Here is a 25,515-nt window from a genome sequence, read left to right on the forward strand (position 1 = left end):
AAACTTAGAGAAATAAATAATTCTAATTTCAATGTAAGTTCAATTTGATGACTTTGCTCTAATAATTATAATTGTTATGAGTTCAGTATTCCAAACTTTTTAATCAAGGACAACAAATACAATTATTTACTAGTTTATTCTAATGGATTTCCCAAGCATATATTCTGGGGTCCCTTTCACCTTATTAGCAGCACATAACCTGAAGAAAAGATAAAGGCAAATGTTTTAAAATCTGCCTCCCGAGGAACCTCACTGTTCAAGCATTTATTCAGTAACTATTTCTGAGAGCCCAATACTTTAGTTCCTATTGCTATGCCAGGTGCTGGGAATACAAATGGCCAAGACAGTACATAGAGGTTGCCTTCACACATTTACAGACTCCTGGGGAACAGAGACAAAGTCACAGGCAGCTCTCAGGAATGATGACAAATGCGTCACAAATAGTGTGGTGTGCAATGGGAGCACTCGGTGCAGGGGACCTGGCCTATCACAGGTTCAGAAAAGGCTCTTCTTGAGGAAGTGACATCAAGCAGAAGTGAGGCAGGAGACATGAAAGGAGGAAGGAGTGTCTCAGGAAGAGGTCAGCCCATTCAAAGGCTTGGAGGCTGGTGAGGACACTCAACGCATAAGTGCCTTATAGAAATTCAGAATGGCTATGTGATGGGCTTTCTAGTAAGAAAAATCTAGAAAGGCAAGCAGTTACCATCATGCGTGTCTCATAAACCACAGGAAGGAAGGTGCCTGGATTTACCCTGAGAACAAGAAAGCACTGAGGGGCCTAAAAGTGGTGCCCAGTGAGGTTCATGTTTCCCCTGACTATAACACACTCCACATGTACTTCTGGCAAGAACACTGAAGTCTTGTGTGAATTTATTGTTGTCTGAAGGCTTTATTTTGGTTTTTGCTTTTGGGGATCTCAAATAGAGAAGTAATCTAAATGAATTCTGAGGCAAAGAACATGTTTTTTCTAATACCATACATTTTTCCAAGGGGAACTCAAGCACCTTGGGATGACTCAAATAATACATCCAATAAATAAAACTGCACTCAGCACACACTAATGAAGGGTACAAGAACAAACCTCTGGTCAGAGAAGGCAGCATTTTAGAAAAGCAAGCTGAATGGGTCCTGCTCCAGCGAAGCACCGAGACAGGCTTCTTTCTGGCCTCACTCAGCAGAAAACCAACCCTGCACGTGTGGTCCCATCTGCAGCTGCCCTCTGCACTAAAGTCCATTCTTCAGAAACAAGCAGGATTTAGTCCCTTCCACTACGATCAGCATGCTAGTAACACAGGTGTGTGTGTGTGTGTGTGTGTGTGTGTGTGTGTGTGTGTGCGTGTGTGCGCAGTAATTAGTAAAGGCTCCCTAAATATTAATGGTATAATTAGCAAAGGCTTACTAAATATTAGTGGTACTATAAAAATCTTTACTTTATAAATAGCCTTTAAAATATAGCCAAATAGGAAGCCTTGATGTTTCTAAGGCATTTCAAATTTACTATCTAGAACCAAAACCATTACCCATCTAGAACAAAAAATAATAACAAAGGTAAGAGGTAATGGAGAGAGCATTCTCTATGAGAGAGAGAGAGAGAGAGAAGAGAGAAAAAAAAAGAACTCATGGACACAGACAACAGTGTGGTGATTATGGGGGGTTGGGGTGGGTTGAGGTGGGTATAGGAGGTAGTTACGGAATAAAAAAGAAATATATATTTTATATATATACCAAATGTATTACATGAACCTGATTGAAACCTGGTTGGGGGCAGGGCAGTTTTAAAACACAATTTGGGGATAACTGGGGAAATTTTATTTTTGGACTGAATATTAGATATCATGGAATTAGTGTTAATTTTCCCAGGTGGGATACTCGGGTTTATTGTGGAAATGTCAGGGAATATTCTTAATTTAGGAGATACACATGTATATTTAAGAGTACAGTGCTGTGCTATCTCAACTTACTTCCTAATGTTTAACAACCGAGTGGGGAGCAAATGTGGCAAAATGTTAACAAGTGGTGAGTCTGGGTAAAGGGTGTACATGTATTCATTATACTAATATTTTTACTTTTATGTAGACTTGAACTTTTTCAAAAAGAAAGAAAAACAAGTAAACGAAAACATCACACAGAGCTATTTCTGGTAGAGAAACACTAAGCCAGTGGGCCTCACAAAAGCTGCTGAACAGGTAAAAGAAAGAGATCAGATCAAATGTGGGTCGGTGTAAGGTGACAGTTTTACTCAGAATGTGGGCTCGGAGATGTACTTCTGAGGGAAAGGCACTTACTTCATGCCCTTCCCAGACCTGGGATGGTGACATCCCCCGCGCCTTACAGAGCCAGGTTCAGGGGCTCCCAGCAGCCAGGAGTTATGAACAGAGAATGGCACCACGCACTGGTCTAAAATCTTCAGTGCTCACCAGCCGTCACTGCTGCTTCGTCTTCCTACACAAGTCCCTCACTGTCCTGGAATCTCCTCTCACGCATCCCACTGCCATCTTCCTAACCTCATTCGTTCCCTCGGCCTCTGCTGTCACCAGCATGCTGGGGAACTAGCCAAGGAGTCCAGCCTCCTTAGCGTTGTGTCCCAGGAGGCACCTACAGCCTCACGTCATCCTGAACCTGCCACCTCACCTCCCTGAATCCTGCTCCTTCTCCCTGTTCTCTGTGAATTCCTAACATCCTCCACTACGGGTTCTTTAGAAGACTTTAAGGAAGCCTCTCTACCTTTCCTCAGTAGTATTACTACTTCCATCATCCCAACAGGAGAAGCCAAGGGCCAAGTGAGTAACTCCACACCAATAACAAAATGTCTGGCCTTCTAAAATCCACCACGTCTCTACCCAAAAGGTAGAGTAGGAGCTGGAGTGTTGGCCAACTCCACCACCTGTCCTCTCTGTGGATATTACTCTATGGTGGCGAGAGCACACCTCTCAGATGACTGGCAGCCCGCCCACCATCTTGCCCAGTCCTTCTCTGGAAGCCAAGATTAGAACATTTTTCCTTATACTGAGCTCAAACTTATTCCTCGTGACTTCTGCCTGTTCGTCTTTTTTTCAAGAATCAATCAAATGAAATTCCTCTTCCCCTGATGGCTGCACATGAAAGTACCAGGTTGCCCTACTCCATCCCTTCCACACAGGAGGCCTACTGGCTGTGGCCCCTGACAGCTCAGGGACCCAGTGTGCTTGAGGAAGTTCAGCTCTCACAGGCTGTGGTCCAAACAAGCTCAATCCACCCAATGGAAACATCACGTTGGGAAGCGTAAACTCTGCACGACATTGGGTCGGTGCAGCTGGGAGAGCTCTGGCTGGGAAAGCACCTTCTGTTAATGGCTTTTACTTAATGAAAATAAAAAGAAAGTGCAATAAACTATGAAGGGTGGCTCAGGATATAAAATAAATATAAACGCTTACCTCCCCTTGGAAGCTCTTCAGCAGCGGCGCTACCTGCTTGCGTAAATCCTGGAGCAAGAGGGATGGGTCAGGAAACAGCCATTTGAGAAGGAAAGAGAAGGGAAACATTCGTTAAGGCCTCCTAAAAACAGTTTTGAATTTAGGGATGGTCATCATTATATTAAGCAATCCTTGTCCCTCGCCTGTTTCGTGCCTTGATTCATACAACATAATGCCAACTGGTGCCCATGAACTCAAGAATATCATTACATTTGTTTCTACTAAACCCTAGTTATATACACCTCATTTCAAATGTGCAGTGGGGCCAAGGCATGTGAAACCACTTTGGAGAACAGAAGAGGAGGGACAGTATGAGTGGGGGATGCCTGGGTGCAGGTACAAGACCCAGGTGCTCTGGAGTTCAGCCCACAAAACAGTGCCTCTTATCTTACTAGGCTCATCCCTGCCAACTGGCACAGGACCAGCCTCCTGAGGACAGCAGCTTGGAGAGCATAGGAGATGACAAAAGTACTTTCGATTATAGCATCGAGGAAGGCAGAAGAACCACATCTCTCATGATGATTGTAAATAAACTCCCCTCTGCTGTTCCTGCTATAACCAATTCACTATATATTTTACAAGTCATTTCTTTGGGCATTTTCATGTCTTATGACAGACCTGCCAAAATAACTCTTTAAAACAAGATGTGTGTCTGTACGCACACACACACATACGTGAAGACAGTTGAAGAGAAATATTTACACACACACACACACACACACACACACACACACACACACACACTGATAATATATGTATTTCAAGTCACCAGCTAAAAAATTACCCATTCCAAATTTATTTTTGGCAGTTTGGGAAATTCCTCATCCAATTCTTCTATCTGCCAATATTACATGGTTTAGTACTAAACTAAAGAGCTAGAACCTAGGACACTCACTTCTGACCCCTGGGCCACTCCACTGCCAGTTAGAGAGGACATGCACAATCCACTGCCCTTTAGAACCGAGTGGCCTTTGCTGTCTGGGCAGCACCATGGCTGCAGGCACTGCCACCCCAGCCACCATGTGTAACCTCAAACTGAAGAGAGCAGGGGCCAGGCCAATCAAAACCATATTGGCGCAAACTACAATTAGGGATGTAACGCAAAATTACAAAACCTAATAACCTGGTTACACACTTAATTCAGTAACAGGTTTTCCAACACTATTTTAAATTTGCTTCATACTGTACCATTTATTGAGCAAAAAGCAACAAATATTTTAACACACAGAAGCGATATCTTTGAGATTATTAATATCAAGGTCTGTTGGTAAAGCCACAATAGTGCATTTCAACCTCCTCTCCCTTGAGTGTAATGCAAATAATAAGAAATGTTTACAGAGATGCTTCTATGTGAAATGAATTTTCATTATTCTCCAAACCACTGATTCACAACTCACTTTACAGATCAGAAAACTGAACAGAAAAATACTGGTGAGGAATTTTCTATGTAATGATGGTTTCGGGAGAAAACCATTCTGATTTAAAAGCAAAACAGTTCGCCCTGGCCAGGTACCCCAGTTGGTTAGATCGTTATCCCGATACACCAAGGTTGTGGGTTTGATCTCCAGTCAGGACACAAAAAAGAAGCAACCAACGAATGCATAAGTAAGTGGAACAACAAATTGATGTCTGTCTCTCTCTCCCCCTTTTCCCCTCTCTAAAATCAACAAATAAACAAATAATTGGGGGTGGGAGGGGAGGCAAAACAGAAAAATACAAAATCCCCACCATGCAATGCTCAGCTGCACCTGTGAAGTACAAGCAGGAAACGTCCCAAAATATCCCCTGGATGCACAGCGTATGAATCTTAGGCTTTCAGCCCATTTGGGGCACTTGGGTGGTCTGGAAGGCTTGGTTCCCACTTTGGGGTGTGGTACTCACAACACCCATGACACCTCTCCCACTCCACACACGCACACAATGCCAGGGCCAGGCATCACAGAATCTCGTACCATGGATGCAGAGCTGGTGGCCACTGAGATGTGTGGTGGTGTCTAGGTCAGAGTGGCACCCAGGACATGGCTGTTTAGGTTTGGAAGGTCAAGCAGATGCTGGAAACAACCCTGGCATTACCTATAAACAAAAGGAGCCTATGGCCCTGGCTGTTTGGCTCAGTGGGTAGGGTATCAGCCTGCAGACTGAAGGGTCCCGAATTTGATTCCAATGAAGGGCACATGCCCAGGTTGCGGGTTGGGGGTGTGCAGGAGGCAGCCGATCAATAATCCTCTCTCATCATTGATGTTTCTCTCTCTCTCTCCCTCTCCCTTCCGCTCTGAAATAAAATTAAAAAAAAAATAGAAAACAAAAGGAGGCTATGAATTACAAATGCATCTTTGAAGTTATAAAATGATCTCTATTTTTGAAATATTTCGTAATCCTGATTTTTCAGGCTGTTTTACAATTTTACTTTTGCTTCACAGTAGCTCACATGCGCTTCTCTGGGATGACACCTACAGTTAGGACGCACAGCTGTCTGGCTGCAGCTGTTGGTGGTGCCTCACCCTCTGTCTTCTTTGGGGACAACATGGCCTTTTCAAGGAGCAGGGTTGGGGCAGCGGAGGGGCTGGACTAGGTCACCTCTCAAAGGCTCCCCTCGGTGACTCTCACAGGGCTGCCAACCCCCCTACCCCTAGTGTGGTCACAGGAACCTTAGGGACCCAGCCCCTTGGTATTGGTAGCAGTGGCTTCACCCCCTCAGCTTCTATTTTAGAACTGCCTCAGCCCAGGTACTCTCAACTCTCCCCTTGTCTTAGTTCACATTTTCTTCATTGTGTCTGGTAGTGAAAGGGTGCGGATGGGGTTTAACCCTTGATAGGGGCCAGGCAAAGACAAAAGACTGGCTTGCACTGAAAACCCTAGGAAATGTTTACAGACAAAGAGTGTGGTACACACCCATCCAGTGTTAAAAAAGATCATCTCCAAATGAACTTACTAACCTCTGGTTGTCCCCTCATTACTCAGGCCTCAAAGTAAGAAAATGGTAACTTGAAAATGTTTTAGGTTATATGTTCAAAGAAAACCACTTTGTAATACAACATTTTCATTAAATTTGCTATTGTCAAATGTGAGATGTGCCATTATCTTATGCTACATTTGAAAAACAAATGCGACTTATGAAGCTGTGATATCATTGATTTTAAGATTCATACTGAAGATGGTAATATGTGTAAAACGGTATGTATTATAATCGATAATGGCACACCACAAAATTAAAGTTAGGACCAAGGTTGTTTTTATTTTTAAGCTGTAGTGACAGATTTTAAAAAGGGGACTTATCTTTTAGAGATATGTACTAAAATATTTATGGATTAAATATGATTTTTGCTTCAAAATAACGTAATGTGGAGGGGTAATAGGTAAGAATAAAGACAAAATAAGTGTGTCGATGGGTCGATGTTTGTTACAGATGGATAATGGGACACAGGGGTTCATTGTACTCACCCTATCTCGTGTGCGTTTGAAATATAAAATGTTTTTAAGACACTATATTTCACTGAGATACACAAAGCCTTCAGCTGACGGGTCACGCAGAATAGGCAAAGAAAGAATTATGAGACTGGGGTGAGGGACTCGCTCTTAAATTACAACCTACCAACTAGTTAACTGTCATCTTCATCAAGTTAACCTGGAAATCTAAGGGTCATCTGGTCCGGTCGCCAGCACCAGGTAGGAGACCTCACTGTGGTGTCCTGGTCACAGGGCTTGCCTTCTCAAGGCCTGACATAGGAGGCAGCTCATGTCGGATCAGGAGTTTTCAAACACTGTGCTACCAGTGCTACCAGCAAATGCGGGTATTTGGAGGAAAGCTATCCTGACGCAGGCGCAAGTAATGTTATTCTTCATTGGTGAATATCTTACTTTAAAAAAGTGGGAGAGAAAAAAAAAGTGGGAGCAGATTGGAAGTGATTCCACTCTCACTCTTTTCTTGAGTGGGAGATTGACAAAGCAATGACCAGGATCTGCCTGGGAGCGGAGAATGGCTGAACCTCCGCTCTCCCGGGCTCAGGCCAGCTCTCTGACTATGCCTGGCGGGTGGAGTTCAGCTCTCCCTTCGGCCCTTCTTAAGTATCTGAGAACCCTGCTCATCTCTCCATGCACCTTCCTCTCCACCCGTCTTCTCTCTGGACCAAACACCACTCCACCCACTCCTGTGACATCCTAGGCAAAGCCCTCCTGCCTGGGCTCCTTGTTCCTTGGGCTACTCTGAGTCTTGTGTCCTGCTCTCACTCTAGACACAGAATCTGTTAGTTGTTTTAAGTCCTTGTCAGTGTCTCTAATGCCAAGATTCTACTCTCAAGATTCGCATTGTGCATTTGTATTTCTTTCTAGAAAAGAAAGGCATGGGATTTTAAGAGCCACTGAAAATACCCACTACCTCTACCCTCCTATCTGAGCTGCCCCAAATAAAGAATTCTAAAGACCTTTAAAAATACAAACTACAACCCTGGCTGATGTGGCTCTATGGTTAGAGTATTGTCAGGCAACTGAAGGTTCATGGTTTTGATTCCCGTTCAAGAGCGTATACCTGGGTTCAGGTTTGCTCTCCACCCCAAGTGGGTTGGAATATGTGCAGGAGGCAACCAGTTGATGTGCCTCTCACATCGAATTTTCTCTGTCTTCCACTCCCTCTCTCTAAAAAGCAATGGAAAAAATATCCTCAGATGAGGATATTAAAAAACCCCACACAAAATACAAACTCAGACTCCAGATTATATTGATGCTAGATAGGGACAATCTGAAAGAAATAATTTCTTTTTAAAGAACTTTCTATAGAGAGTACTAGGTGTACTGGTTAATAATGCGGATATTTTTCAATAGATGGAGTTACACATATGTTGATATATATGCGATTTGATATGAATGCTTTTTTGTTGTTATTGACAAACTTCAAAACTTCATGTGTCAAATTTTTTGAAGGTGTTAACATCATAGATATTTTTACACTTAAAAATGTCGAATTTCATGCCGAAGAAAGAGCATTTGCAGGAAGTTTTAATTCATTACTTTATTTTGAAGAAAAGTGCTGCTGAATACTTCGGGAAGCTTATGGTGAACATGCTCCAAGATACTTGTGAACGCTGGTTTAAAAGTGATTATTTCGATGTGAAAGACAAAGAATGTCCAGATCAACCGAAAAAGTTTAAAGGCCAACAATTACAAGCATTATTGGATGAAGATGCGTGTCAAACTCAAAAACAACTTGCAGAAAGATTAAACGTTGCTCAGCAAACAATTTCCGACCGTTTACAAGCAACGGCAAAGATTTTAAAGAAAGGAAAATGGGTGCCACATCAACTGAACGAAAGACAAATGGAAAACCGAAAAGTCATCAGTAAAATGTTGCTTCAACGGCACAAAATAAAGTCTTTTTTGCATTGAATTGTGACTGGTGATGAAAAGTGGACTTATTTTGAGAATCCCAAAGGCACAAAATCATGGGTTGATCCACGTCAACCATCAACACCGACTGCAAGGCCAAATCGCTTCAGAAAGAAGACAATGCTCTGCGTTTGGTGGGATCAGGAAGGTGTGGTGTATTATGAGCTTCTAAAACCAGGTGAAACTGTTAATACTGATCGCTACAGACAACAGATAATCAATTTGAACCACGCTTTGATCGTGAAACGACCAGAATGTGCCAGAGACACGGCAAAGTAATTTTGCATCATGATGACGCACCATCACACACTTCAAAACCAGTTAAAGACACGTTAAAAGATCTTGCCTGGGAAGTATTAACCCACCCGCTGTATTCACCAGATCTTGCTCCTTCAGATTACCACTTGTTCATATCGATGACACACACACTTTCTGAGCAGCACTTCAAAACATACGAAGAAGTGGAAAATTGGGTCTCTGAATGGTTTGTCTCAAAACAAGAAAAGTTCTATTGGGATGGTATCCACAAATTACCTGAAAGATGGGGGAAATGTGTAGCTAGCGATGGACATTACTTTGAATAAAGCACTTTTGATGTTTCTCTTGAAATTATCGTGTTTTGATTATAAAATCCGCATGGTTAACCGGTACACCTGGTATTTTCTTTCTTTTTTTTTTTTTAAATCGTCATCTGAGGATATTTTTCCATTGATTTTCAGAGAGAGAGTGGAAGAGAGAGGGCAAGACAGAGAGAAAGATTGTTCTTGGTTCTTATTTCCCTGGATGTCATTTAAGAGAGCTAGAATCCTCCTTTATCGTGTACACAAGAGCACAGACCAGATATGGAGTTTTTAAAAACAAGCCACAAACACATCGACTGGTTGCCTCCTGACTGTGCCCTGACCAGGGCCTGGGCCGGGAAGGAGCTTGCAACCGAGGTACATGCCCTTGACCAGAATCGAACCCGGGACCCTTCAGTCCGCAGGCCGACACTCTATCCACTAAGCCAAACTGGCTAGGGCTATCTAGAGTATTTTCTTAAAGAAAAATACAAACAATTTTAGTTTCAAAAACAGAGTCATCATTTATAAATTTATTTAAACATAATAAATACAACATTCGATTAGCTATAAGTAGTGCAGTTTAAAAATTGACAACTTTTCTAAAAAGTAATAGTAAATTAGTGATTTTTTTCAACCAAGATATTTAATCAAACTGAAATGAGAAAATGATCTCTTTTGTACCACTTAAAGCCAAAATACTGAAGATAAATTGTTCAAAAGCATCTAGCTAGTGATTTTTCTAAGGTCTTTAGAATTCTAAAATATCCTGATGATGGCTGAGTTATCCTTATTATTAAAAAAAAAACACCTACACAGTGCACAGTATCTAAAGCTAGTCTTATTGACTGTATGCAATATAACAATTTGTTTTCTTACTGATAAGCCATCTCTTCTAAAAATAAGTCTTGCTGAAACCGGTTTGGCTCAGTGGATAGAGCGTCGGCCTGCGGACTCAAGGGTCCCAGGTTCGGTTCCGGTCAAGGGCATGTACCTTGGTGGCGGGCACATCCCCAGTAGGAGGTGTGCAGGAGGCAGCTGATCGATGTTTCTCTCTCATCGATGTTTCTAACTCTCTATCCCTCTCCCTTCCTCTCTGTAAAAAATAAATGATATATATATATATATATATATATATATATATATATATATATATATATAAAATAAGTCTATTTGTCAAGTGGAGTAAGGTCCTAGTGGCACCAATGCGATAATCATAATTATCTATAAAAGAAAGATTGTTCTTGGTTCTTATTTCCCTGGATGTCATTTAGGAGAGCTAGAATTCTCCCTTACCGTGTACACAAGAGCACAGACCAGGTGTGGAGTTTTTAAAAACAAGTCACAAGAAACATTATATGATACACAGAGTATAGAGCTCAACTTAAAAATACAGTTGAGTGAAAATTGAAGTTTCTCTTTGTTCCAGGGGCCTGAAACCTCTGCTTCCATCTCATCTGAGGATGAAACATACAGCTATCAATGGAGCGCCACACTTTTGGCCACTTTTATAGACGAGCACATACACCTTCCAGTCTTTGTGACAGAAAAGAGAAACTTTAAACTGAAGCGTTAAATAAAAAATATCTTTCTATACACAACAGCAGACAGTAAGTATGTCCTGGCAATTTCTCAAAAGACTTTAGTTCACAGATTTGAGAAAATTCCATTAGCTTTAATTATTTATCAGCAGTCAATTTAGATTACTGTTCTTGACCTATTTTTACAGTGTATGGGCCACCCAGCAATGAAATAAATGAATAGTCTTTTTCTACAACGGTTGATTTTCTGAAATAATAGAAATCTAGTTTTAAGAAGGAATGAAACCCCAAACATATAATTACCACAATATATAACCTGCCATGCTGCCTTTGTAGCTGGATAAAATGCACATCTTTGTGAGTTTTTTGGTTATTAAACAAGATTATCTTGAAAGGGATAAACTCACTCATGCTATAATTTCTTCCCATTTAAATTTCTTTGCTCCATTTAAAACATGTTCTGTTTCTTGGCAGAAAGTCTCTAATACTGATGGATGTGCCTTTAGCACTGTGTCTAAAAAACTGTGTAATGGGAAGGCCTGGGTTTGTGCAGCTGGAAGAAGGTGGGAGCAAAGGGGAGTGTGTGCAGGACCCGGGCAGGGGGTTCCTGGCGGTGAGACTCCTGGCTCCCTCAGATCCTTCCAGGGGTCCACAAGGTCAAAACTGGTTTTGCTTATTTGTTTTTTCTGCTCTCATTCTCTCACAGATGTACAGTGCCATTTTTCAGGTGCCATGCGACATGTGATGATACCATTATGTGCCTGGGTATTCTTATGCTTTAAAAAGTCTGTTTTAATTTCTAACTGTCAGTACTGACAGACACACACAGACACAAAAGCTCTCTGGAGTATTAATTTTTAAGAGACCAAAATGTTAGAGAAATGGCAGCTCTAAAGATTTCTGGTCTTGGAGCAGAGAACGGCACCCAACTGTTGTCAGGACGTCAAGGCTGTTAGTTGGTCCACTGACGACCTGCCAGTATCCCGGAAGCAGCTGGGATCGCTAGCAGCCTCCTGTGGGCGTGGGATCCCCCCTCAGAGCCTCAAGGAGACCGGGGGCTGAGGGCTCTCACAGCCTGGGCTGGCATCATCCCTGCTTGGTGGGCACCAGGACTTCCTTGGACTAATTTTCTAAGTACATCTGACTTGCCTTTAGGTCTCATTTCAAAATATTCTTCTAGGTCACTTTCTGAATAAATCCTTATGTCTAATACCTTTAGTTTTATTTCAGAACTTTGAAAATACCGCTGTGATTTCTTTCTACACATCCACAGATTTTGAGTTTGTCAAAGGAACGGCATAGTATACACATAATTTGTTACATAATCATTTGCATATTTACTAAATGCAGTGAATGAGCTAGTCTCGGTCCCCTGCCCTCAGGGGGCTTACATCCTAGTGCGATCGATGAACCAAAGCTGGACTCATGGTAGGCTACTGAGGGGCCTTCCTGGGGCCACTGATGGTGCTCCGTCCATAGCAGACATTCAGTGAGTACTTGTGAACTGAATGAGTGAGTATATGCTCTTCCCAGACTCATCAGCAAGCTGACCCTTTATGGGAACTGCTGCAAAGGGGATTCATGTGCTAGATGAGGCACATGCTGCCTTTTTACCCTGGGACTTTCTGAAAGGAACAAGGGAGTGTGACTCCTACTTCACCACACACCTGTGCAATTCACTCCAGACCTTAGGCCCTCTTAACATTCAGACAAATAGTCTATTTCAAATTAGACTGCAGATTAGTCCTCCAGTTTAGCTTCTACTTCTAGGAGTTTACCCATAAGGATGATCAGAGATGTAGGCAGAAATTTACGCATAATAACACTGTATTTATCAGAGAGAAAAATGAGAAGTAATATAGACATCAACAGTAAGGGATAACTGTTTACTGAATTAAATAAATTTAGTAAAGCAATACAATGGCATATTAGGTAGTCAGTAAGATTATTTCCAAAGGGTAGCTAATACCATGGAATAATGCACATGGCTGCCATTTATTCAACAAGTATTGGTTGGGTAGCTATTACAGACCCCCGGGCACTGTTATAGGCTCTCCTTTCAGTGGGGTGAGAGAAATTACTCAAGTCACCACCCACAGAAGAACACTCCATGTGGTTAGAGCCATGAAGAGAAAACATGTGGTGCTGGGAGAGCATTTATGAGGCAGACCTGGCCCAGGACAGCAGGGAGGGCTCCCCTAGGAAGAGGCACCTGATCCCACGTCTGGAGTATGAGTACAGGTTAAAGGGGAGGAAGAGAGAAAAAGAAGCCACAAACTACAAAACGGGTTTAGAGTATGACCCCCACACTGTAAAAATGAATAAACATACATATGTGTTTGGACAAGAATGGCAAGAGTGTTAAATGGTAGATGAATGGAATTATGACTTATTTTTCATTTCTCTGTCTTTAAGTAAGTTGTATCCTTTGAACATCAAGAACATTCTTTTGAAAACTGAGGATGGGGATCAAGTGATCATTTTAAAAAGCAAGATGACTTTTTAAGGCTTACAGAACAATTGGGTGACCCTCCTGCAGCTTTTCGGTGACAGAATCTCCAGACATGGTCACGTCCCCAAGGCCAACTAAGCAGCCAGACATTACTTCAGTCTATGTACGGCCCACAAAGAAAATAAGTACTGTACTTATAATGCATAAACTACACTTATTTCTCCAAAAAAAATTATTTTATACGTACAATAAGTGTTAGCAGGAAACCTACTAGGCAATCATTTGTTTTATATTTTTTCATTTTTATAAAATATTAAGATTGGGGGAGGGGGGGACCATGCCAGCAAACAGTATGTACAGCATAATCTTTACTGTTTATTTATGAACAAAAAAAATATTAAAGATCTAAGACAACATGCTACCATTTCTGTCTAGATCTTCTTTATGCTATATGCAAATTTCTATAACAAGCATTCATACTTTGTATAACCAGAGGACAAAGTCACAGATCTTAGACAATGTTGGGGAGACTTAAAATATCATCCCAAACCACCACCAAAGGGGCCAACACAGCCCACACACAGATCCCACAGGAGATGTTGGGCTCGGCAGGCAAATCACAAAACAAGGAAAGACTTTGCCAAGGAGATAGAGAAGATTAAAATCAGATCTCAAACATGTTCCTTCCCAGTCTTGGTCTCAGTTTTCTTTGTTTCCCCACCCGGAGGCCTTACCTCAAGTTTATTTATCATTTGTGTGCAACTAGCTTACTTAAAATTAAGCAGTGTGGAAAAGACATACCTTCAGCTAGCTAAGAATCAGCACATGTTCTTTACTAACATTTACTCGCTTGCAGAGATGCTGAGAGGAATAGTTAATAATCGATGGGAAAATCTACTTGTAGACGCAGAGCCCGCTGTAAAAGTGCCTTCTTAGACACTCATCCATCAAATGCACAAATGGAAACAGAGGCCGGTCCTGATCGGCAGGGTCCTAACTTTACTGGTAGAACAAAGGACCTGGTGACCCCTGAGCAAGCAGAAGACCCTACGTGGGATCCAAACATGGATCTTAGAATTTTTACACACATTTTCTCTTTTGGAAAATACTATAGAACCATGGGAATATGAAAGGTAGACCATAATTTCTTAATTCCTAAATGTAATTATGATATCATATGGTTGGAAACCAAGTCTAAGAAACATGTGACTCACTGGGCTACTAGGTAATCTAAACCTTTGGAATCAGATTTTATGTTTAAAGACACTCAGAGGCTTCCCTGTGGATTACCTCAACCTAGCAGTTCAGAAGAAACAAAAGTTTCCGGGCCAAAGAAAGGCTTCCTGGGGGCTTCCTGGTCCTTGTCCACTTTAGCATCCCAGACAGCAGACTAGCACGCTGCTGGGAAGGGCACCCAACCCATTGCACCAAAGGAAGTCCATCTCAGGACATTAGGAACCACCTCCTTAGCTTTATCCGGTCTCATCCAGCAGGTCCCAGGAGATCCTCGAGGTCAAGGATGAGGTTCATGATACTCCACAAGTGTGGGGAGAAAAAGTGAGTTACTCATCATGCTGGTTATGCTGTAGCCTCCGGATCCAAAAGATGCTTCATTCACTGACTTTTCACTCTTGTTAGTCTGCATAGCTCAAGGAGTATGTCTGCAAAGTAGCCTTAGTATTGATGAGGATATCCAACTTCGCAGTTCAAAGTATGCATGCAATTTCAAAATTAGCACATTTCATGGGAAATCCTAGGTAGGGAAGGGTGGCTTGTGGTGGGCGTGAAGCGTGTCCTGAGTGTCCCTCTGAGATTCCATAAATGAAACTTCTAAAGGCACTTATAACAGCAACCCACTGTGAAGTCCATCGACACCAGTCTCTTCAGAGCCTGCTGCCCGTGAGTGCCCAGACCTGGATGGCAAAAGCCCATTATAGCTTGCAAACACTGGACTTAGGGAAGCAGAGGGCTGGGTGTTCATTTTTAATCCTCCCTGGAAATGGAACCTTGAATTACAATGAATTACACGTAACTCCGTAACAGACTAAAGCGACAAGAGTATATGTGAGCAACTCAATTAAAAAAGCACAGACCTCTCTCTCTCGATTTCTGGTGAGGCAGGGAGAGTAGCCATAGAAACTACTAGTACACTGGATATGTGAACGTGGGTCTGTAGAAAACTGCTAATGCTGGGAGAATTATTCTGTGTTTTTGGTAAACAAATGGCTTTAAAATACTTTTGGAATTCCTCTAATAATCTTTCTCAGGCCGTTTACCAAATACTAACTTTTGCACAGTCCTGGAATTTTCTTTTGAATACACAGCATGGCTTCTTTGTAGTGAAACAATTCAGGAAAGAGATACAGTTTAACAAATTCTATATCTCTTGGCCTGAGCTGCTGGTCTTGCTAAATGAATCATACAGAAGTCCATAAATGTCGAGACGTTCGCACAGACTTTTCTTTTCTTACCATATATGGAAAATATAGATCTATTTATCTCCAATCATCTTAACTTGAGCTTTAGTGTTTTTCTTACCTTATTGCTTTTCTTAAAAATGTCTTTTAACCTATGACTCAGCCACATAGAGAGTACACCCAACAACAGTGCTGGCATTCATAACCCCGGGCGGGGGTGTTTTGGTTTTCTTTTTGTATGAGGACAGCATGTTTTACATTGGTAAATATTTGAGGAAGGTCAGAGTATCTATTTATTTAGGTTCTTCTTATAGCTTACCTGAGCAACAACAGTTTAACCTAAGCAAGTTTCCTTGCCCAAGGAATCATGTTTCTTTCTTTTATAAAAATATATTTTTTTTATTGATTTCAGAGAGGAAGGGAGAGGGAAAGAAAGACAGAAACATCAATGATGAGAGAGAACCACCGATTGGCTGCCCCACACCAGGGACTGAGTCTACAACCCAGGCATGTGCCCCAACTGGATTTGAACCATGACTTCCCGGTTCATAGGTCAACACTCAACCACTGAGCCAAGCTGGCCAGGCCAGGAATCATGTTTCTTATCACACATATAGGACATCAGCTAAAAAAACAGTGGTTGGTGCTAATTTTTAAACATATATTCTTTAAAGAGATAAATACCAAAAAGATTTCAGGCTTCTTAAAGCTGACTGCAGGGAAAGTTCATGACTGGCTAAGACAGTTTAAGAATTCTCTGGAGAATGCTTACTGCATTCGTTCATTCATTCATTCACGCACTCAGGAACTATGTACTAAAAGTCAAGTTTAGAAGATGTGAGGATGAATGGCCCCAGGTATGCCCCACTCCCGAGAACAGAGTGGGAGCAGGACACCTAGGGAGGGGGACAGAGTGCTTTGTTTCAGAGAGATGGCTTTGGTTGGGGCTGGGGTGATGTAGGTTTAGTGGGGCTTTGAGTGAAAAAAATGGAGGTGGGCATGGAGAGGAAACAAGGCACCAGTGCAAGGAAGACTGTGCAAGGGACAGTGAGGTTGCTGTAGCTGCCAGAGGGATGGCATGAGCTAGGTGGTCCTCCCAGGCAGCGGGGTCTGCATGCTGCTGAAGGCAGCCAGGAGCTGGCCTCTTCATGACCCCAGACAATACCTTCAGAGAGTCAGCCAGAGAGGCTGCAGGGTAAAGTACAGTTATCAGTCTGTCTTCTCCTTTTACTTTCATATTTCCCTTGTGGGAAGTGCAAAGTCTGCAGGTATAACCTTTAAAAGATGCTGAAGGCCCACAAAAGATAAGTGGGGGGGGGGGGGGGGGGGATACTGGCTCTAAAGCCCGGGGTTCACACATCCAGCTGTCCAACCCGAGGCTGAAAGGATTCACCTGCAGATGTGCACAGTAGCCTGACACATAATCGCTTCCATCTGCTGAGAATGTTCGTATACCCTGGGACTGGGACCACTGGAAGTCCCATTAATAAAAACAAATAATGCGATATCAACAACATGGCAATCTATACTTACAACTTCATTTGATGAAATTATTTTGGAATACTCTTTAAAAGAGTCCTTTCTGTAGTCCAAAATTATCTGTAACAAAGTGTGTATTTTAAATTCAAGGGTCTAGGTAAAACAATAAAACCTCTCCCTTGAATGAGGGAGCAAACTTAGTCCCGCTGCCCTGGTTGGGTACCAGCTCCACAAGGTGATCACACTTACTCAGAGCGAGTTCACAAAGGCAGAAGAGACCGTCTCCCAAATACCATCACCACCCTAGGAGAATGGCAAACCACTCCACAAAGGCACTTCTTGGTGGTCATGGGGAAAGAGTTTAGGGGAATGAGTGGCTTCTGCCAGTCAGAGAACTGCGGAATCCAATACTCCTTCTCCAAATGTTCCCTGTGTGTCAAGTTCCGGGCTGGGCAGTGCTTTGACGCATGGCCCTCTTATGATTCTTTGTAACATGAGGCTCTTATCTGATTCCCACTACTTGGTAGGAATGCTATGAAAATAGATGGCAGCATGGATATACTATAAAATAACATATCCAGAGAGGGCTTCTTCCAAACAAAATATTCTGTTGAGGGGTTGTAGAAATAAAGTTCAATAAATTAAATTATAATGCATGCTTTGAGCTGGGCAATGTAAATGGAAAGCCTCTGACTGGCATCGCTTGGAACAGTCAGTAAGTCGGTGGTGTGCACACAGTCCTCCCTCTGATCTCCATCAGCACTTCACCTGAGACTCTTCCAGATACTTTTTATCATGTGAATGTGCATGCACATAGGCAGACACACAGACACAGGACAAGAAACAGCTCCATCTCTACTGGTGTCCTTCCCCTGCTTCCAGACTACACGCTACCCTGTGGGGCCTTATAACTGACACCCAATACACACATATTACCTGGATATAGATTTGATTCAAAAAATGCTGTGTATGGTTCAGTCACTGTAAATCTCCCTTTCTCATGTAAGCACACCTGCAAAGTCATTCTTATAAAAAATTCAAATTGACTTGAGTTGAAATCCCAGTTCTGTGTGATAATTAGGCTGCTTTCTTAAACGTTCACCTTTCTGAACCTCAGTTTTCTCTGCTCTTAGTTAGGAATAATGTTACTAGCCTTGTAACAACAATGCCCGGCACACAGTAAGCATCCACTAAGTATTGTGGAATGGATGAACATAGTAGGTCCTTACTGTAGCTATTACCATGACAGTGATGATGAGACCATGACATTATATCCATCTATATACGCACTACTCAGCGCCCCTAAAGCTCTATGCCTTTTACCTACGTTGTCTGCAAAGTGCTCCTTTATTACAGGTAGGCATTCAGGTATCTAACCTGATTGACAGCAGAGCTGTTACTTCTTCCTGAGCCCTGTTCGCTCCAGGCTCTCAATGTCCAGCAGCAGCAGCAGCAGCAGCTCTCAATAAGCCCTCTCAAGCTCTTCTCTTCTCTCAGGTTGCCAAACTCAGTTCATGTCTTGACAGAGAGGGCTTTTCCCAAACAGACTTTTTCAAGGGTGAGCTCGGCCTGCTAGTTTACAGCCAGGGAAGGTCCATTAATGTCACTGGTTTCCTCCACTGTTATCCTAAACTCAGTGCCTTGCCCCTCGTCTCCCAAATGACGTGGGTATGACTTCCTATGCCCAAGCTGCGGGCACCTGGCATTTTTATATCAAGAAATCTGTCACTGACAGCAAGGGAAGCTGCTCATTACGTTTTTTCTTTTTAAGAAGTCCGCTGTTCTGAGAGGTCAGAGGGTGACCTTTCATCAAGCTCCCCACGTGTGCTAGAGATGCTCTTTATGTGTTTTAACATGCAGCAAAGAGAGATTAAGCTCAGTGAAGCATGCCATTCATGAAGGCTCACTGAAATTATGCCTGCTAATCTTTTAAATGGCAGGAACATTGTGCAATACAAAAGGAATCTTAGTAATTCCAAAGCTTTTACCCAACTGAGAAACTTTAAATTTACAGAAACACATATTCGAGATAAAGAAGTTCAAGAAGGCTGGCTAAGACCAAACTACCCCTCCCCTGATGTAGAGAAGCAGAAAGACCCTGTGGTAAGAGAGAAGGGGTGGAGGGAGAAGGGCAAAGGGCAAAGGGCAGGGTTCGAGATCTGACCTGGGCCCTAACACTTCAATTGCTTCACTTGTGGACAGAGGTTCAGCTCCCTGGTCTGGACTGAGCCATTTACTCAGCTTTCTCAGTACTGAGCTGCTCTGCTGCCCCCACAGGCCTTCCAGGAGCAGGTACTTTAGGGTGACGGGTGACACCTGGCCCCATCCCAAGAGGAATTCTAAGGGCATCATTCATGTGGCCTGCATCATGGCAGGTGCTATACTATGGTATCTCCTGTGTATGTCAGAACAGCCCCTCAGGTGAGTGTCCTTACTGTGTAAACAGAATATCTGGGGCTGGGCGAGGCAGTGTTTTATCTGGCCATGATGCAAACTCAGGGGCCCGCTCGCAACAAAGCTACTACACCAGTGATGGGCAACCTTTTGAGCTTGGTGTGTCAAACTTCGCCAAAAAACTGAGCATAACTCGGGTAGTGTGTCACTTTGAGGAAAAAACATTATTTCGCAAATGTTTCATTCTCGGCATGCGGCCGCCTCAGCAGCCGCGTGTCATCAGCAATGGCTACGCGTGTCAGTGCTGACACCCGTGTCATAGGTTCGCCATCACTGCACTACACTATGCTGTCTCCTAAGCTATACTTCATCTGAAACTGACACAGGTGGTGGGCCAAGTCTTCGAATGCTACAATCATGTGACTCACAGGGACCTGCCAGAGCATGTGTGGTCAAGGATTCCCTGTGCCTGCTTCCTTTCCAGGTCATCTGAAACCCTGAGCTCACTTCTGACAAGCCTGAACTGTGGTGAGTGATCAAGAACCCAGTATATGTCTGATGTACTACACATGAACCTGTGTTCACCAGAAAAAAATAAGAAAAATCCTGATAAAGGGCCTGCCTTGAAATCACACATAGTCATGGTTTCACATAACTGTACCTGTGTCTCTGTGCTTGAAAACACTTTTTTGTTCACCTTAAATGTGCAATTTGATATTGTTACGTTCCTACACATGTCTTATCCTACTCAAGGTAAGGAAAGGGACCTTGACCCAGACATGCATGTTCACAACAGAGCAGGACAGAGTGAGAATCAGCAGTCAGGATCCTGGCAAATGGTGACTGAGATGGTCACTCCAACCACAAAAGTGTGTGTGTGGAGCCTGCTCATTCACTTCAAACCTTGCACAGAGCCCTGGCCAGTGTACTCAATGGTTAGAGCATCAGCCAGGGACCAGAGGGTTGTGGGTTCAATTCCGGTCAAAGGCACATCCCTGGGTTGCAGGTTCAATCCCCAGCCCTTGTTGTAGTGCATGTGGGAGGCAACCAATCAATGAGTCCCTCTCACATCAATCTCTCTCCTCTCTTTCTCTCCTCTTACCCCCTCTAAATAAATCAATGAAAAAAACATCCTCTGGTGAGGATTAACAAAAACAAAACCAAACAAAAACCTTGCACATATGTGCATGCAAATGACGACACAGGGTGGGATGAAAGAAAGGCGCAGGTAAAATATGATGGATGCTCAAGTGAGAAAAGGCCTTTCTTTTCTTTTTATTTATTTTTTCCACCCGAGGATATTTTTAAAAAATATATTTTATTGATTTTTTACAGAGAGGAAGAGAGAGGGATAGAGAGTTAGAAACATCAATCAGCTGCCTCTTGCATACCTCCTACTGGGGATGTGCCCGCAACCAAGGTACATGCCCTTGACCGGAATCGAACCTGGGACCCTTGAGTCTGCAGGCCGACGCTCTATCCACTGAGCCAAACCGGTTTCGGCTCTTTTTATTTTTTAAATATATTTTATTGATTTTTTACAGAGAGGAAGGGAGAGGGAGAGAGAGCTAGAAACATTGATGAGAGAGAAACATCAATCAGCCGCCTTCTGCATACCCCCCACTGGGGATGTGCCTGCAACCAAGGTACATGCCCTTGGCCGGAATCGAACCCAGGACCCTTGAGTCCACAGGCCGACGCTCTATCCACTGAGCCAAACCGGTCAGGGTGAGAAGGCCTTTCTTGTTGGATCAAGGAAGCATGTGAGGAGGAGGGGGCATGTGAGGTTGGGTAGAGAGGATACTTTCTAGTAAAAGGTAATGGCATAACCAAAGGAAAGAAAGAAGTGAGCCAAAGGTATAGTCAAAGAAAACCAACATGGGGTGAGGTGTGTGGGAGACAAAGCCAGCTGAGCCAGGCCCCCATCTGGGCCACTTGGAGGACACAGACACAGCCTAAGAGGTAAGGAGAGCCACTGCCTGTGGCAAAGTAATGCAGAATCAGATCAGAGCTTGCTTTATGAAGGTTCACCTGAGAGTAGTTTATAGGATGAGCCTGAGGGGAGAAAGCATAAGGATGAGGCCACTGATTGGGAAATAAATTCCAGGCAAAGGTGATAAAACCAGAACTGGGGCAACGGCAATGGAGAGGGAGAAGGAACATGGTGTTCTCCAGAACCAAGACAAGCAGGATGTGGCAAGGGCGGTGATGTGAAGACAGAAGAGATGGCAGAGATGAAGTCAATGTGGAGGTTCAGGCCAGCGAGACTGGGCCAGTGGCCTTCCAGACAGGTATGAGGAGCAGAAGGAGGGATCAGACCTGGAATAGTGATGACCACAAGAAACCTGCTTCTGAAAATACTAGGAACTAGCACAACTTTCCAAAAGGCAATCATGATCTGGATAAATGAGGCGCTGGGGGTTTGGGACCAGGGGTGGGCGGTGTGGAGGGTCCTATACACAGAGTCCCTGAGGGACATCCACGTATCAGGAGTCGGAAAGTGAACACGGGATAGAAAAGTTACAGGTACTACTTTGTAAAAATAGTGAAAGGGACAACAGAATAAGACCTATGAAAATGCCAAAGGCCTTGGTGAGTAGTATAACGTGAGAGACAGCAGAGATTAAGCCAGAGGTTAACACCAACTTGACTTAAAACATTTCAGACTGAGGGGGCAACTAAGGCTCGTGCATAGAGAGGTCAGTAGCAGAGGGAAAGAGCGACCCAAGGCAGCTAACCTGAGAGCCACTGCCCTGAGGATGATGACAACAACAAGATCAATAAGAAACACTTTCCACATGGAAATCTGGAAAAGCAAAGGTTTTCCACTGCAGCCTAGTTTACACTGGCAGGGCTGGGGCCACTTCTCATTGCTCTTGTGCCTCTAACATGCATGCTTTCTTGCCATGGTAGCTGCAATGATGCTTAATCTGATGCATCGAGCAATTTTCATTCCTGCCACAGGCATCTCATTCTAGATGCCTAAAGATGAACAGTCCCTAAAGATGAACACTCAAACTCATTCACTGTAAACCTTATTTTGCTCAGAAAAAAGCCCCCACAAAAATCCATTCTGCCTGGGTTCTAATGGTACTGGCACTCCAGGGTTCTCCTTTAAAGCAACAGAGTGGTGTGTTTAGCAGTCAAGAGATTTTTAATGAGGCTTCCCTGTTTAAACAGTAACTAGACAAAATGCAAACAAACTCTATCCCAAAACAGTAACTAGTCAACTGGCCTGGTCATCAAAAAACAGGCTACCAACTGGAGCCTCCAAAGCAGGTCCAACGAGATCGACCCATATGCCAGTTAACCCCTGCCAATCGTTTCCTCTTCCTTCCCAGGTTAAAAGGAAGAAGACTGGGGCAAAATGCAGATGGTTTTCTTGCTGAAAGGCTACAGGTCCACCTGGAAACCTTGCTTTCTGAGCTCCACGGCTAAGAACCACCAACTTAAACTCCTGTTTATTATCTTTCCAAGCTAATATTGTATCATCTCTAAAAACTGACTGTCTGGCTAAACTCACCTACACGCCCACCCATTCCTCACTGTTTTTCTCTTTAGGGACCCAAAGAGAAAGTAAAAAAAAAAAAATCAGAGAAAGGGCCTAATAGAAATTGCACAACCTGCAACTCCAGAAGCAGATTCCAAAAGGGACATGATCCTTCCAGAACGCAAAACGATCTCTGTGCTTCCCATAGGCTGTGCTGCTGACTGTCTCCTCGAGCTTCCCCAACCTCAGTCAGAAGGTGGGCTGAGGGTCTACAATAGATGGAGCAGAGAGGAGAGGAGACGGACCCAGAATCGATGGGGGCGGAACTTTGGAAACCACGTGGCAGGAAAACTGCCTCAAAAGGAAAAAGGCCAACAGCCCAGATACAGGCTTTAAATGGTGCAAAGGTGGCTCCACAGGCCGGGGCAGCACTGAGCTTAGAAGAGAACGAAGAACCAGAAAGGATGGCACAGGCTGGCAAAATGATCAAAATAGCCCTTCTTTCTAGAAGTATGGGACTCTGGACCTGGGGCTTTGGGGCCCAGCACCGGGCAGAGCAGCCAGGCTCATGAGGAGAAAACAATGACGTCAGTGAGGAACATCAGAAGGAGATTATTTTTAATGCATCCAAAGGAGTTTTCCATGGGTCCTTCCTTACTCTATCAAAGGCCAAATTCTCCAAGAAACAGGGAAACTACATGAATTGCCAGTGACTTCTGGTCAGAAGCCTTCTGCAGGAGGCAAAGGAGGGATGTAAGGAGAACAGAACCTGCAGAATTCCACCTGTGACAAGCAACAGACCATCTACCCCGGGGTCATAAACTATAGCCGGCCTGACCAATCCAGGGCCTGCCAGTGTTTTTTATGACCTGTGAGTTAGGAATGGTTTTACATTTTTAGAGGGTTACATTAAAAATGAGTAGATAAGTACCTACCTAATAACTGATTTTGCCTCTTGGCAGGCCAGGCCTAAAATGTTAAGTATCTGGCCCTTTAAGAGAAAGTTTGGGGCCACCTTGATCTAATAACTCGTTCTTTTCCTCTTTGACTCTCCTCACATTCCCCTGTCACAGTATGTGTACCTGTGAGAGGGTTGGGTGCTGCTTCACATGCGGGAAATTAGGCCAAGTGTAGGAGCCAGGACCAGAGCCGCAGCTCTCTCCACCTGTGAAGCCGGGCAAGCATCACCTGCCAGCCTCAGTTTCCCCACCTGGGAATAAATAACTCAAGCTAAAAGGTTGATATCAACACCAAATGAGATATAGGATATTAATCTACTTCTTCAAAAGTTTAGAACACTTTGGGGATGAAAGTTTGTCATTTGTGGTTATTTATGAGTTGATTTATCACCAAAATTTATTTTCTTTTCTCGTAAGCGTTGAAGCCTGACATTCTCTTCTAGTCCACAGGAATACTGAAGGCGTGGGGGGACTTGCTCCACTGCCAAACAGATGACCTGAGCAGTCTAACTTGTGGTCCCATGATCCAATTTCATTACCAGGTCAGGCTAACCTCCCAGCTCATATCTCAATAAACCCATCAGCCTGGGGGAGAAGCTGCTGGCCCGCTGGAGACAGCTCACCCAGTCTGCACTCTGCCATTTGGAAAATCTTTCTGACTCTACATTCAGATGTATGTGAAGGGTGACAAAGATTAAGCCGTACTTTTTAGGAAACTCAGACTACCTAAACACAAAGCATGGAGTAATTCAGTGACAAGGGTGATATTTCACTTTGAGGTCATTCTAAAACTGGGGTCCCAAGTTAAGTTTAACTTAAGTGATATAGTGGCGACCCTAATACCTCATGAATCCCTATCATTTAATGGCTTATGAGGCAGACAAGTATGCCACTCTGAGGATGAGGAATCTGGGGCTTAAAAATCCTGGCAACCTGACATTGGCATGGAACCCAAGCCTCTGACTCCAGGAAGGGCCCAGCTCTGTCCACAGCATGAAAGCCCCTTCCCTCCAACCCCAAACACCTTTCAGTAAGGCAATCAGGTTGTTATTTGCAGATACAAGGCTGGTGGTCCATGCCTCTCAGGTCACTTTCTGGGCAGCTCAGAAATAACCTCTTTTATTATGATAGCTTCCCACAGTCACTAGGAACTGGAGCCTGAAGCAGCAGGGAGATGCATGCCAGCCCTTTTTGTCTGGGGACTCCGCCCCTGTTGGTGGGTCTGGTGGGGTGGGGTGGGACAGAGACACTCCCTTAAAGGATCAAAGGACCCTCTCTACAGAGTCCTTCAATAGGTGGCAGCAGCTAAGACTTCCCTTCCAAGAAGTGAAAGAACCCTCCCCAAGGGACACACTCTTAATAAGTTGTTACAGGTGGAGGAGGCTAGGATGG

General features: G+C 43.5%; 1 protein-coding gene across 7 annotated transcripts in view; it reads right to left on the reverse strand.

The window, feature by feature from the left end:
• The window catches only part of CUX1 (cut like homeobox 1), a 355,467-nt gene that overhangs the window by 187,258 nt on the left and 142,694 nt on the right, over positions 1–25,515 (reverse strand). For all 7 annotated transcript variants that reach the window (XM_054714870.1, XM_054714869.1, XM_054714868.1 and 4 more), the window contains one exon: positions 3,414–3,461. In XM_054714870.1, the coding sequence (XP_054570845.1) occupies positions 3,414–3,461 (48 nt within the window). The remainder of the gene's footprint in view (positions 1–3,413; positions 3,462–25,515) is intronic.

This window comes from Eptesicus fuscus, chromosome 4 (assembly GCF_027574615.1).
Source record: "Eptesicus fuscus isolate TK198812 chromosome 4, DD_ASM_mEF_20220401, whole genome shotgun sequence".
In the NCBI taxonomy this organism is placed as follows: domain Eukaryota; kingdom Metazoa; phylum Chordata; class Mammalia; order Chiroptera; family Vespertilionidae; genus Eptesicus; species Eptesicus fuscus.